Source organism: Dendrobates tinctorius, unplaced genomic scaffold (genome assembly GCF_039654945.1).
Source record: "Dendrobates tinctorius isolate UK_male_01 unplaced genomic scaffold, ASM3965494v1 ptg000021l, whole genome shotgun sequence".
Lineage (NCBI taxonomy): Eukaryota > Metazoa > Chordata > Amphibia > Anura > Dendrobatidae > Dendrobates > Dendrobates tinctorius.
Genome location: NW_027361689.1, coordinates 42,086,148 through 42,101,794, shown reverse-complemented (window position 1 = coordinate 42,101,794; position 15,647 = coordinate 42,086,148). Strand labels below are relative to the sequence as shown.

Here is a 15,647-nt window from a genome sequence, read left to right as displayed (position 1 = left end):
GACCAAAGTACTGCAGTGCACAAACGCTGGGCATCTCTGACCTTTCCCAGCGCCTGCGCACTGCAGTACTCTGCTCTGCCCTCAACAGGGCAGAGAAGTACACCTGCGCAGGAGCGCGATGCCGGGGAGCGATGAAGCAAGCAGGAGGGCGGCATCGCAAGAAGATGGGAGGCCCCGGACCTGTGACACCCATCGGACCGGACCTCCCCCTGTTGAGTATAATAAAACTTAATTTTCTTATCTTTCAGGTCAGATCGGGGGCTTATCTACAGCATTATAGAATACTGTAGATAAGCCCTGAAAGCCAGCGGCCGCATCTTATATCAGCCAAAACTGCTGACAAGTTCACTTTAAATGCAAAATATATATCACAGATAGATATATCCATACAGGTGCACCAGTAGCACGTACTGTTCAGTCTGGTGTAGGCGTAGAAACAGGTTGGATACATTGGTTAGTTAAGTTCTCAAATTGCTTTAATAATTTGTTGAATCGACATTAAAAAAGCCAGTTTGAGATTGCCTTGCTTTTTCTATCTGCTGTCATTATCCTACAATTAGAGCTTTTATCTTTCATCGTGTACAGCTGGTTTCCATGGAGCTTAGCCGGATAGCGCAGTAGGTACATTAGTACCAACACTGACACCAGATTAATCCTTGCACTGTTGTGTTTCTGTCCTAGGTTATTATCCCAGTCTGGTGCTTCTTTACCAAACAGCCACAGCAGTCTATGTGAGTATTTCTTCTGACCTAGCTTTTGCAAGTATATATATTGTGATGTAGTGATCACTGGGAGGTTGGGGTGTACTCGGCAGCAATATAACATCCAGGAGGACTGGATTTCTTTAAAAGTTCACTTTGGTTTATTACTCCATAAACCCAGCAGCATAAACACAAAGTAAAGCAGCCTTTTGGTCCTGCAAAACAAAATAACAGTATCCATAAACAGAGCTTGGCTCCGTCAGACCTGTGTTCACACAGGCCTGGTTATTTGTCCAGGATTCAGGCTCCAAGGGGAGCCAAACACACACAGTTCCCCAGGCTCATGGTTACCTGTTTCCGAGGTCCTCAGGTTTCCCAGCCTGGCTTCATATAGGTCCTGTTAGCCCGGACCCTCAGTACCTCCTGAACTCCACAGGCGCACTTGACCACTCCAATTTTACACATGGGTCTCTCCATGTCGTGCAACCAGGAAGACATATAGGACCTTACTGACGTCATAGGAGCACACCCCTTGGGAGGTGTGTGGTTAACCAGTCCCACCCATCACTTCTGGTTAACCCTAAATCCAGCCCTTTAATAGAAATACAGGTGTGTGGGACTACAGACCCCAGCAATCTGCCCTGGATTCAGATTGCAACAGACCTCGGTCTGTGTGATACACACCACAATATATGTAATTACTTTAGCCCTTAATAATGGATATATACATGGAGCGGGCTCAGGAGGGCACACAGGGCAGATACCGGCTGTGTCATACAGCCAGCATCTGCCTCTAAAAGCTTTGATGGCTGCATTCAATGCCCCGTATGCCGCCGCTGTGTATTACTTTATCCAGCAATGCTGCAGTATTTCAGTATATAGTAAAATACATCAATCACGAGTTCCTTACAAGACAAAAAAAAAAACTATACAAGTTTGGTATCACTGTGATCATATTGACCTTTAGAATTGTTACCTAGTCGTTGGTACTGCACAATGGACTCTGGTGAAATGAAACCCAAAGAAACTATGGAGGAATTGTTTTGTTCTTTTTTTTTACCACTTTTTTTTTTAAAAACTTTTCCCCATTTTTCTCTTTTCCCCCATGACGGCACCACGGAGAGAGAGGGATCCGCCCTCAGGGACAGGAAACCTACCGATGAAAAAGGCGGTACCTCTCTCCCACATAAGTTGGTTTCCTGTCCCTGACGGGAAACCTACAGCACGTACCTGCAGTCGACGCGGGATGCCAGGGACCGAACCAGTCCGGTAATAGGCAGCGGGGCTCCCTGCCTTGGCTGGGTCGAGGCCTTGTGCTGGCTTCCCCCGAAGCACCACCACCGCAGTCGGCGGGCCTTGAGGGTGAGTGGGAAGAGGCAGTGAAGATCGGAAAAGTCTGCTGATCCCACAAAGAAAAAAAAAAAAAAAAAGAGGGGGTGCTGCCTCCTACAAGTAGTGGCGGCGGTCACTAAAGGAGAGCCCCCCGCCAAGCGCCGGACTCAGAGCAGCCTGTGGAGGGTAGCGGCGGCCACCGGGAGCCGCAAGATACAGGGCCACTGCCCGACCTCGGAGCGGCCAGGGGGAGGGGTGGCGGTGGTCACCGGGAGCCGCGAGATGCAGGGCCTCGGAGCGGCGGAGGGTCGTGGCGGCCACTGGGAGCCGCGGGAGACAGGGCCTCTGCAGGCGGGCGCAGGACGCCGGCACCGGGCGCGCGCATAGCGCCCTTGAAGAAGGGAGGCGCAGTGCACTGCTGGGAAATTTGCAGTGGGCATGCGCGGGCGGCCACTTCAGGCGGGGGCGCGGGGACCACTGGGTAGAGGGCGGCGCCGAGCTCAAAAAAGAAGAAAGGAAAAAAAAAGGGGGGTTCCTATTTAAAACCCCACTAAAGGGGAAAGGAGCGATCTCCATGAGTGAAAAGCCACAGAAAGAGGAGATGCGGCGGCGGTCCCCGAAGCAGGGGATGGCAAACGCAAGAACAGCGCCAGCATTTACAGCTCCAGCGCAACTCTTCCCAGCAGCGCAGCAGCAGCGGTCATGCAGGATCGTGGCGCAGCCAAAGCTCCACCATGGCGGCACAGCCAGAAGTGGATTCAGTGGTGGAAATAATCCCTACGCCCGAGATGGTATCTCTCGTTCCACAAGGAAGGGTGCGTGATCTTCGTGAATGCCCGCTCGCTAATGTGGGATTATTAATTTTTTCTTTTTCAGGGGCGTAAATGCACAGCCAAATCCAAACACATGGTATGTGGTATATGCACGGAGGAGCTACCCCCTACGTGGGAGAAAAAGCTCTGTGCGGCGTGCATAGAGCAGACAATACAGGAGGAATCCCCGAGGTTGGCTTTAGACCTCAAAACACTAATAAGGACCCAGGTCGAAGACGCCCTTAAGGGCTTTAGAACCTCAAAGAAAAAATGTAGGTCTAGACATAGATCTCCAGAGTCCAGTGTTAGTGAGTCAGGAAGTGAATTATCTGACTCAAGTAATTCATCATCCTCCCAGTCCTCTTCGTCATCCTCAGAAGGGGGACGCAGCTGCTTCCCCATTGAAGAAACGGACACCCTGGTAAAAGCTGTGAGGACTGGTAGATGACCGCCCTAAGAAAACGGCCCAAGATCTAATGTTCGGTGGGCTAGAACAAAAAAAACGGAGGGCTTTCCCGGTCAATGAGAAAATCCACTCCCTAATTTAAACGAGAATGGAAAAAGCCAGACAAAAAAGTCCTCCTAACACCCAAGAGGAAATACCCCTTTGACGATCTGGCCTGCTCCCTATGGAGTAAAGCACCTAAATTAGACGTAGCGGTTGCAAAAGCTTCTAAAAAATTTGCCCTGTCCTTCGAAGACATGGGCACCCTGAAGGGCCCAATGGACAAAAAAGCAGAAACTTTAAAAAAAAAATGCTTGGGAGGCGGCAGGAGGGGGGCTAAAGCCTGCCATAGCAGACACGTGCACGGCACGCGCCCTAATGGTCTGGCTGGATCACTTAGATTCACAAATAAAGGAAACAGTCCCAAGAGAAACAATGCAAAGATCAGTTTCTGTAATGAAGGGAGCAGCAGCTTTCCTGGCGGATGCGTCAGTAGACTCGACCAGGCTGGCAGCCAGGACAGCCGCCTTCTCGAATGCCGCAAGACGTGCCTTATGGCTGAAATGCTGTCCGGGAGACTTGCAGACAAAAAACAAATTGTGCGCAATCCCGTGCGAGGGGGAATTTTTATTTGGCCCAACGATAGACGACATCTTGGCAAAGCAGGGGACAAGAAAAAAATCCTTTCCGGGTTCCCTAGTCAGGCATACAAATGGCCTTTTCGGAACAGAAGGTTCATGCGACGAAAGCCCCCAAAAGGGAACAAAGAAGGATGGGAGGATGGAAGAAATAAAAATATATGCTTTATGTTTAACAAACCCCCCGACAACAAAAAGCCACAATGAAGGTACTCCCCGGGTCGGGGGAAGATTATCCTACTTTCTCCAGGCCTGGGAAAAAATATCCGCGAGTTCATGGATACTGAGCATAATAAAGGAAGGTCTAAGGCTAAAATTCAATACCCTCCCAAACAATTCTTTTGTGATATCGCCCCAAAGGACATCACACGAGCAGTTGGCTCTGCAATAAGAAATTGCGAATCTAAGGGAGAAGGACATACTACAAGAAGTCCCCTACCAAGACAGAGGCAAAGGCTTCTACTCCCCTCTCTTCCTTCGCAGGAAGCCAGACGGATCGTACAGGGCGATCATAAATCTAAAAAGACTTAACAAGTTCCTGGAAATTCAGCAATTCAAAATGGAGACAATAAAATCTTGTGTAAAAATGCTTCCCCCATCTTGCTTCATGGCTGTATTAGACTTGAGAGACGCATATTACCATGTACCTATTCACAGAGACCACAGGAAATACCTCAGGGTGGCGGTGATGATCCAGGGGGAGATAAAACACTATCAGTTCAGAGCCCTCCCCTTCGGGCTAGCTATTGCTCCAAGGGTATTTACAAAGATAATGTCAGAAGTAATGGCTCACATAAGAGAGCAAAACATCCTGATAGTCCCATACCTGGACGATCTCTTAATAGTAGGCGTCACCTTTCACCACTGCAAACAACAATTGGACATGGTCATGATATCTCTACTGAGTCTAGGATGGATGCTGAATTTGCCCAAATCCAGACTTGTACCAAGTCAGGTGCAGGAGTACTTGGGGATAATACTGGACTCAACCGAACAAAAATGTTCTCTTCCGCAGACGAAGATTCAAAAGATGACACTGATGGTGTCACAAATGATAGCTTCCCCAGTCACTACCCTGAGAAAAACAATGTCTCTATTGGGGTCAGTGACAGCCTGCATGCCAGCAGTACAGTGGGTACAAAGCCATTCTCGAGACTTACAGTTGGAAATATTAGACGCAAACGTTTCCCTACACGGGAATTTAGACAGGCAATTGGACATCTCACCAAACACAATACATTCCTTAACATGGTGGACAGATCCAGCTAATCTAACCAAGGGGGTTCCCTGGGCGTTACCAGCGACAAAGATCCTAACTACGGACGCAAGCCCCCCTGGGGGTGGGGTGCACATCTAGGCAACCAGATGGCGCAAGGGCCCTGGACTCAGGGAAGAGAGTCAGCTTCCTCAAATATGAAGGAGTTGCTGGCAGTAAAGCTAGCTCTCGTTAATCTTCTGGATTCACTCCGCTCCCAACATACAAGGGTCTTCTCAGACAACCAGGTAGTGGTAGCATATCTAAACCACTAGGGGGGCACCAGATCTCGAGCGCTGATGGAGGTAACGAAATCCATCTTTCACCTAGCAGAACACAATCTAGAGTCCCTGACAGCCCTTCACATAAAAGGTTCGGAAAACCGAACAGCGGACTTCTTAAGCAGAACACGCCTAAAACAGGGGAAGTGGGAAACTAAGCCAGTCAGTCTTCAGCCAAATTGTGAAACTCTGGGGCCGGCCAGAAATACTTATTTGCAAACAGTCAAAACCGGAAGTTGGAAACCTTCTGCTCGATCGATCTCCTGGGGGGCCCAATAGCTCTAGACGCCCTCACGATTCCCTGGGATTATCATCTGGCTTACGCTTTCCCTCCAGTATCTCTCATCCCCTTAGTACTGAGGAAAATACGGGGGGACAAGGCGACGGTAGTGGTAATAGCACCCTTCTGGCCACGGAGAATATGGTTCCCCTGGCTGAGAAGAATGTCCATAACAGATCCCTGGGTTCTACCAGAAACTCCAGACCTTCTATCCCAGGGACCAGTGTACCACCCCCATATAAGAAACTTACACATGACAGCTTGGCTTTTGAGAGGGAACTCCTAAGCAATAGGGGCTTCTCGTCAAACTTGGTAACCACGCTACTTCAAAGTAGAAAGCCAGTAACCACTAAGGCATACGGGAAAGTATGGAAAAAATTCATGTCAGTATCAGGCTCTGACCCAACGGGAGAAATCCCAATAGACAAAATCCTGTAATTCCTACAGAAGGGGCTTGAAAAAGAGTTAGCGGCCAGCACCTTAAAAGTACAGGTGGAGGCCTTAGGAGCTTTGTATAACCATGATTTAGCCAAAAATCGGTGGGTTAGGAGATTCATGACAACCTCAAGTAGATCCAGACCGATCCCCCTACGCACCACACCCCCCTAGGATCTAAACCTAGTGTTAAACGCACTGACCAAACCTCCCTTCGAGCCCCTAGCGGAGGCCCCCTTAAAAATATTGTCCCTTAAGATCTCCCTCCTCGTAGCCTTAAGTTCTGCCCGTCGCATTAGTGATATGCAAGCCTTGTCTGCCCACTCGCCCTTCACTCAAGTACTGGGTGATAGAGTAATTCTCAAAACCGACTCGGCCTACCTCCCCAAGGTTCCATCACAGTTTCATAGGACCCAGGAGATCTCCCAATCCTCCTTCTGTCCCAATCCCAGGAACAAAACAGAAGAAGTACTGCACACTTTAGACGTAAAGAGGTGCCTAGTTGTCACGTGGACCTGTCCTGTGTGACACGACCCGCAGGTCGGTAACTAAAACAAAAAGACACGGGGGAAGGGGAAACAGTTACAACGGTGGGCCCTGCGATAGGGAACGGGGACGTGGAGACCTCCTGCACTCCCCTGAGTCAGTGTCCCTCACACTCCTAACGTTCCCTATACAGGCTCCTCACCTGTTGCCGAGCCAGAACCTGTCACCCTAGCACACCCTAACCCTATCCCATGCTAGGTAGCTGGGTGGTGCAGGCACTGGCCCCACCACTTTACTAATACACACCAGGGAAAAATACAAACAGGGAAACACCACTTAGCTTTGCTCTGTTGCTGTTGCTCCCAGCAACAGAGTCCACCACCAGAGTGCAGCTTTCCTCCAGAATAGCTGCTACTTCTCCAAGCTTTGTCAGAGCTGCAAGGAACACCTCTCCGTAATTCCTTCCTTCACCAGACTTTACACCAGAGCTCAACAGTGACTGCAACCACCTGACACTCTTTTATAGGTAAGAGCCAGAGCAATCACACCTGTTGGTGATTCCCGTGTAATAACGCTAACCACCACCAGGGGCAAACTGGAACAAAAGACGCCACAGTGTAATGACCCTAATGGCCACCGGGGGCAAAACTACTTTAAGCATCCAGCTTAAAGAAAAAAAAAGATTACTAGTGCTTTTATCTGTCATAATCCAGCCTGGATCATGACAGTACCCTCCCTCAATGAGGGGCCTCTGGACCCTCAAGACTGCTCCTCATCAGGGAACCACCTACAGAGGGGACGCCCAGATCCAGAGTTCACCCCTGCAACTACCTGCACGTCAGGTTGATGACAAGCGAGCACCGCTGGTATTGGCAATGTATGTTCTGGAGGCACCACACATCTCCGAAGCGCCGACCTGGGGAACGAGTTGTGTATGTGCATGTTTGGGTGTAACTCGAGCTGGTAAGACTCTGCAACACACTTCCACTGGATGTTTTTTGGTGCCCACCCATACATGCTCGTTCACACACAGATCCGGAACTGAACGTTTATTGCCACACATTCGTTTGTCACAATTCGGTGAACTCTTTCTGGGATTGACAACAGAGGCGTCCCCCTGTGCAGGGCTGTGGAGTCGGTAAGCCAAACCTGCGACTCCGACTCCGACTCCTCAATTTCCCTTACACCGACTCCGACTCCAACTCCGACTCCACGACTCCGACTCCCACACATATTGCTTATATTTAAGTGAAAAATTTATTGTAGTACAATGTGAACCTCAGACATTTAATCATTTCTATGATCCAATAATCAAGATATTTAGATAGAACAGAATATATATTGGTGTACTACCCGGTTTTCATTCTTTTTGGTACAGATACGATATGGATAGACAGATATGGATAAATGGATAGATAGAGCAGATTTCTAATCTGCTTTTGCTATTGAAAACATTATCTATGAGCTCAAAAACCTTTCAGGTGATGCGGTTTTTTAAAAAGATGATCAGCTTTTGCAGCTGAAAAACGTATCCTCAAAAAACACAGGAAAAACGCTGTGTGTGAATGTAGCCTTAGATCAGGAATAGAACAGCCATTTATAGGACATTTCATAACTTTCCCAAACTCCTATGAAAAAATATTCAGCACATCCTGCATTGAATTACTGTACCCAATTTATTATATATTTTAGGAGTCGGAGTCGGTCCATTTTATACCGACTCCAACTCCGACTCCGACTCCACCAAAATGAGCTCCGACTCCACGACTCCGACTCCACAGCCCTGCCCCTGTGTCACCAGACTCACACCCCCGCAATTCACCACGGGGTACACCACCCTTCCACCACGAGGTCTGCGCCTCCCAGGGTTGGCTAATGGCGAGGGTTGAGACTTGCCCCTACTCTCCTCCAGAACATCTGCTGCTCTCACTGGAGAGAAAGGGGTCGGTTGAAGAGAGGCGGCAGAGACAGTAGCCCCTAGGCAGCAGCCCTCACACGACTGCTCCCAGCTGACTACTTCCCTAGTCCGCCAATCTAAGATCGGGTTGTGTTTTTTAGACCAAGGGAGGCCCACAACGATAGGTGCTGGATTTCCCTCCAAGACGTAGTATGGCTGGGACGCATCCTGATGTCCGCTATGCAGCTCAATGTCTTCTACGACTTAGTTTAACCCCCCCCCGGCTCAGTGGCACAGAGATAATCCCCTGGATGCTTATGGGTTTGTCCAGCGTCTTACACCTCGGACTGACTTCTGCTCCACTGTCCACAAGCACCGGTATGCCCTCAGGTACCTTGTCAACCATCACCTCTGTTGTCATAGTACCTTCTGAGGGCGAGGAGGAAATATACACTCCCAGGTTGTCTTCCTCCACATGACCAGGGGAACACTGCTTCTCTGACAGTACAGAAGTTTCAGCATCAGTGCCCTGGACTAAATCATTAGTCTGCTCCCTACAGGGACGTACCCCTTCACCTTGGGGAACACCAGGCAGCACCATGGGGACACCGACTCCACCCACCTGCCTGGGTACGTCCGCCTGTATAAGCAAGTCCTGCTCCCCAGCAGGGACTCCACGGCACATCCTCGCCAAAGCCGTATATGGACCCTCTAGTTGAGGCAGAGGATAGGCCTCAGACCCATAATTCCGCTGCAGGTGCTGCTGAAACACATCATTCTGCTCCTCACTAACCTCAGTGAGGGCCAGCAGCAACTGCTCACCGGTGTGCATTTGGCCCATGGCTCAACAGAGAAAAATGTTATGGTTGGTGATAATGTCACGTGGACCTGTCCTGTGTGACACGACCCGCAGGTCGGTAACTAAAACAACAAGACACGACACGTGTAACTGTCCTGTGTGACACGACCCGCAGGCCGTTAACTAAAACAACAAGACATGGGGGAAGGGGAAACAGTTACAACGGTGGGCCCTGCGATAGGGAACGGGGACGTGGAGACCTCCTGCACTCCCCTGAGTCAGTGTCCCTCGCACTCCTAACGTTCCCTATACAGGCTCCTCACCTGTTGCCGAGCCGGAACCTGTCGCCCTAGCACACCCTAACCCTATCCCATGCTAGGGAGCTGGGTGGTGCAGGCACTGGCCCCACCGCTGTACTAATACACACAAGGGAAAGATACAAACAGGGAAACACCACTTAGCTTTGCTCTGTTGCTATTGCTCCCAGCAACAGAGTCCACCACCAGAATGCAGCTTTCCTCCAGAATAGCTGCTACTTCTCCAAGCTTTGTCAGAGCTGCAAGGAACACCTCTCCGTAATTCCTTCCTTCACCAGACTTTACACCAGAGCTCCCCTGAGCTGCTCTCTGTAGTTCCTTCCTTCACCAGTCTTGGTTGGAAATGAGCAATATCACCAACAGTGATTGCAACCACCTGACATTCTTTTATAGGTAAGAGCCAGAGCAATCACACCTGTTGGTGATTCCCGTGTCATAACGCTAACCACCACCGGGGGCAAACTGGAACAAAAGACACCACTGCGTAATGACCCTAATGGCCACCGGGAGCAAAACTACTTTAAGCAACCAGCTTAAAGAAAAAAAAAGGTTACTAGTGCTTTTATCTGTCATAATCCAACCTGGATCATGACACTGGTCCAATACTTGCTAACCACAAGGGAGTTTAGGAAGGATAGGGCTCTGTTTGTATGTTTTCAGGGTCCTCGGAAGGGTCAAAAGCATCGAAGGCCACACTGGCAAGATGGATAAGAGAGGCCATTACCCTATCCTGCTCCTCTTGCGGGGCGGCCATCCCGGAGGACGTAAGGGCCCATTCAACCAGGGCAGTGGCATCATCCTGGGCAGAGAAAGCCAGCGCTTCAATAGACCAGATATGTAGAGCTGCCACTTGGTCTTCTCCCTCTACTTTTTTCAGACATTACCGTCTAGACTTGACCTCCTCTTCAGATCTCACCTTTGGGAAAAGGGTTCTGGAGGCGGTAGTCCCTCCCTAGATGTACAATCTTTGTAATTCTCTCCGTGGTGCCGTCATGGGGGAAAGAGAAAGTCGTAGTTACTTACCGATAACGATATTTCTCTGATCCCATGACTGCACCCGTACATCCCCTCCCTTTCACACACAGGTGTGCACATTAGAATGAGTTAGTTAGCTTTAGTACTTAGCCACGCTGTGCCTCTATTAAGCTTAATTTGATTAATTTTGGATTTTTTATAACCATTTGAGTTGCAGCTGTTCTGTGTAATGCTCTGTAAACCAACTGATGTGGGAGAGAGGTACCGCCTTTTTCATCTGTAGGTTTCCTGTCCCTGAGGGCGGATCCCTCTCTCTCCGTGGTGCCGTCATGGGATCAGAGAAATACCGTTATCGGTAAGTAACTACGATTTTCTTGTACATTATATGCCAAAGTGAATGGTGTCATTCAAAACTAGAACTTGTCCTATGTGTAAAGAAAAATAAGCGTGCAGTTCTTGTGAGGGGCTTCAGCTCGTCTGTGTGCCCCTCTGTAATAAAATCCAACTTGGATGAAATGAACCTAAAATAATGACCAATCGGATGTTCGCTGCTCAGAGAAGCGGAGCATATACAGATGGAGGTAATTTTGGCGTGGGGTAGAAAATGAGGAATCGCCAACTTTTTGGAGAAACTGCAACTTCCTTCTGATCACAGCGGTCAGAGCATGCTAGGAGTTGTAGTTCCCCTGCAGTAAGGGATGACAACCCTTTTTTAATTCTCTAGACCCAGTGGAATAATTTCCCTTATGGTTTTCCCGTAGCTCTTAAAAGCCGTCGCGCGGAGAAGGAGGGTAACGTTGACCACACCTGCATTAATGGAAACCGTGAGGTCAGGAGAAGCTGCAGATCCAAGAGTAATCGATTCGAAACCCTGAACCAGAGTCTGCTGTTCGATCAGCTGGTGAACAGGTGAGCGGAGCGATCGCTGGCAGCTGTAATTTCTGAGCAGTGGCTGCCCTCTAGTGGCGCACTTTTATTATGACACGTACAAGCATAAATAACCTGACGCTGTAACTAAGGGGTAATTGAATTCTCTTATGGTTGACCTATCACTTCCTGTATACTGGAATGTTATGAAACCCCTCTACCTTCAGATGACACCCTATCCAATTGCTCCTTTGACCACTGGCTGTGTCATAGCCACTAGTACAGCCTGTGTGGGTCAGGAGAGAACATTTTGTAATTTTGTAGGGAAAACAGCTTCTAAGATTCTGAGGATATTCTACTCCTTGATTATAGTGAGGCAAACCCAAATAAGACAAATAATGAGCTGAGGGTTTACGCTTAAAGGGAACCTGTCACCTGTTTTGACAGCTATAAGAACTTTTTGCATGCACATTAATATTAATTTACTTTTTCTGCTCAGACCCAGTTTCTCAGCTATAAGAACCAGCAGCTACCGCCTTTCAGGGCTTACACAGCATTCTATAATGTTGCAGATAAGCCCCTGATCTGACCTGAAGGATAACAAAAATAAATTTTATTATACTCACCCGGGGGGCGGTCCGGTCCGATAGATGTCACAGGTCCGGGTCCAGCGCCTCCCATCTTCTTGCGTTGCCGACCTCCTGCTTGCTTCACAGGCTCACCGGCATCGCGCTCCTGCGCAGGCTTACTTATCTGCCATGTTGAGGGCAGAGCAAAGTACTGCAGTGCGCAGGTGCTGGGAAAGGTCAGAGAGGCCCAGCGCATGCGCTCTGCAGGAATTTGCTCTGGCCTCAATTGAGAGCAGATAAGTCCGCCTGCGCAGGAGCGCGATGCCGGGGAGCCTGTGATGCAAGCAGGAGGGCGGTATCGCAAGAAGATGGGTGGTGCCGGACCTGCGACACCCGTCGGACTGGACTGCTCCGCCCCGCAGGTGAGTATAATAAAACTTATTTTTCTTATCTTTCAGGTCGGATCGAGGGCTTTTTTACAGCATTATAGAATGCTGTAGATAAGCCCTGAAATGCAGTGGTCGCACCTTATATTGGCCCAACCTGGTGACAGGTTCCCTTTAAAGGGATTCTCCAAGAAAGTGATAAAAATGGCCTCTGCACATATTTCAAACTGAAACCCATCCTAGTCACATGTTAGGACAAAAGCCGCTCAGGACATGTCTCAACTATCAGAGGAGCAGAATCATGTACAAACTTGCCTGGTATGCTCACTCAGCCTTGCAGTAGGGATTTGGAGGGAGAGAAAAAAACAAATCATGTCCTCAGCTTAGTGAGCAAAAGCAGCTATTTTTCTCCTACGCCTCATTGGGGGACACAGAGACAGTGGGTGTCATGCTGCTGGCCACTAGGAGGACACTAAGTAAACCAGAAAAAAGTTAGCTCCTCCCCTGCAGTATACACCCTCTCACTGGATAAGATTTCCCAAGTTCTTGCTTAGTGTCTATAGGAGGCGTTTGGGTCTGGTTTCAGACCCCACCGTTTTTATTTTATTTTTGAATTTTCTGTAAATTTTTATTTTTTAATTAACGGAGTGAAGGGGGCGACGGTTCCTTTCTACGGCCCGCTCTCCCCCAAACCAACAACAGGCAAGCACGCGGAGTATACCTCCCCGTACACTTTCCTGCGACGAATGGGGCTGATTCCTCTGACAATGATTCCTTACGGTGGACGGATATGAGGGCAAGCGCAGCATGGAGGAGGACCTTACCTACAGCGCTCCCGAATGCCCTGAATAAGCCCCATCGCTCTTCATCCCCCCATCTATAGGGTGGATCGATTGAGCATACCCCTTTAAGAACTCCTCCAGCTCTGCTACATCAGCCCAGGAGGATGAGAAGACCTGCATGGATGGCACGCCTGAGCACTGGAGTAGAGGTATGGGGTCGGGTCCGGTGCCCCATCGCGGCCCCCCCGCTCTCGGCGCTTATTGAGGGTAGGCCAGAAATTTATCCCCCGGCCTACTAGGCTGCAATTTAAATAGCGCCGCCCCCTCCCCGCCCTCGGCGCCTACCGCAGGTAGGCTAAAAATCTAGTCCCCGGCTTTTCTGGCCTACTAGTCTGCAATTTGAATAGCACCGCCCACGCTAGCGCCGCCGCCCCCCCCCCCCTCCTTGGCGCCTCTCGTCTCTTACGAGAGGCGCAATCCTAGTCTCGGGGGCCATGAAATTTACCTCAGCCTGCTCTGGAAATAGGCTGTGAGGCGCGCACTCTGCCGGATACTGGGTGACACCACAGGGCCACCGCTATTATTCCCAGGGACACAGCACAGGACCGGGGTAAGCTGCATCTGCCCTCAGAACAAATGTCCCCATATTTTAAATGCATAAATAGATTGGTTGTATCTTTTTAAATTTTATTGAATAAAATTTGTATTTTTATGGCAATATGACTTCTTAATTTCTTTATGAAATGATTTGATATTTGGAGTTTGCCATTGAACTAGGCATTTTTTGAATTTTGATTACCTCAGAACAAAGCTTAACCCCCTTCCCGGCACATTCCCTGCAGCTGCAGTCCAGAATCTGCCTTTAACACTTTCAGGAGCGCTATGTCTCAATCTAAGGAGGCTAAACGGGCTGCTAAGAAGCTCACTGCGTTTTTTTGCAGTGTGTACCACTTGCAAGACTGCCTTGCCCAGTGCCCAGACTAATCTGTTATGCACGGACTGCGACCTGGCCTGCGACCTGGCCTGCGCCCCTGGCCTGCGCTCCAACGCCCCTCGCCGCTGCTGCTGGGCTTCCTGCGTTTACTCCCCTTGAGTGGGCTGCGTCCCTGTCACGGTCAGTGGAGTCACTGACCCAGGCCATAGACTCCCTCCGGGAGGCTTCTCTAAGTCAGAAAGCGTCTTTATCGCCCGAGCAGGGTTCTGGCGACGGCGGGGAACCGTCCACCAGCAGGGGCCGTACTCGCTCAAGGTATGGTCAGGCTAGAAAGCGGGCCCATGACGTGTCCCCTAGTCACGCTTGCGCTTCAGCACCGGCAAGTTCTGTCTCTCGCTCTCCCTCTCCTATTGTTTGCAGCGTGCACGACTCTGAATTCGAATCTGACACGTCAGCCCCTCAGAAGCCTCCAACTGACCAAGAGTCGCTTGATTCTCTTATAGAGTCGGTCAACAGGATTCTGGAGTTGGATGAGGAAAATATTCCCGCTTCAGCACATGCTATCTCATTTAAGAGGACCAAACATGTACGCAGGTTATTTGCCAGCCATCCGGAGTTTAAGGACATTGTCCAGAAACATAGGGATCTGCCACATAAGCAGTTCACAGGGCAAAAGTCTAATGAAACTAAATACCCTTTTGCTTCAGACCTAATGAAGGATTGGTTACAGTCCCCTTCGGTGGACCCTCCTGTATTGCGTCTTACTTCTAAAACGCTCCTATCCGTCTCTGAGGGCTCCTCAGTAAGAAACCCCTCCGATCGTCAAATTGACTACCTTGCCCGCTCAGTTTTTGAAGCTTCAGAAGCGGCGCTTTTTCCATCATTCGCGGCGACTTGGGTCACTAAGGCAATGGCCGCTTGGGCAGAAGTCTTAATTACTGCCTTCCAGGGTACCAATCTTCCTCCGGAGGCAACCAGGGTCACCAGGCAGATAATTCACGCAGCGGACTTTGTAGTGGACGCCTCTTTAGATGCCGCCAATTGCGCTGCTCAAACTGCCGCTAATGCGATCTCCATTAGAAGAGCTCTATGCCTCCGCGACTGGCGGGCGGATGCCACATCTAAAAGATCGTTGACTTCCCTGCCCTATCAGACTGGTCGTCTTTTTGGAGAGAAACTGGACCAGCTCATATCTGATACTACTGGGGGAAAGAGTAAATTCCTTCCTCAACAAAAGGTTGTTTGGCCGTTTCGGAGCCAACAGCCGACGCATTTTCGACTTTTTCGCAACAATTCTGGTTGGTCCTCCACTACTTTCTTTTCCGGATCAAGTCGGTCCCCGCGCGGAGACAGAGGCTCCCAGGTCTCATACAGACCTAACCGCTCTTGGAAGCCCAGGCCAAGGGCATCTGGATCTAGGGGAGCCAGACCCCATAGATCTTCTACACAATGACTT

General features: G+C 49.7%; 1 protein-coding gene across 3 annotated transcripts in view; it reads left to right on the top strand.

Moving 5' to 3' along the window:
- The window catches only part of ATAD2B (ATPase family AAA domain containing 2B), a 190,857-nt gene that overhangs the window by 27,486 nt on the left and 147,724 nt on the right, over nucleotides 1-15,647 (top strand). For all 3 annotated transcript variants that reach the window (XM_073568304.1, XM_073568305.1, XM_073568303.1), the window contains exons 3-4: nucleotides 682-731; nucleotides 11,415-11,562. In XM_073568304.1, coding sequence (XP_073424405.1) covers nucleotides 682-731; nucleotides 11,415-11,562 — 198 coding nt within the window. The remainder of the gene's footprint in view (nucleotides 1-681; nucleotides 732-11,414; nucleotides 11,563-15,647) is intronic.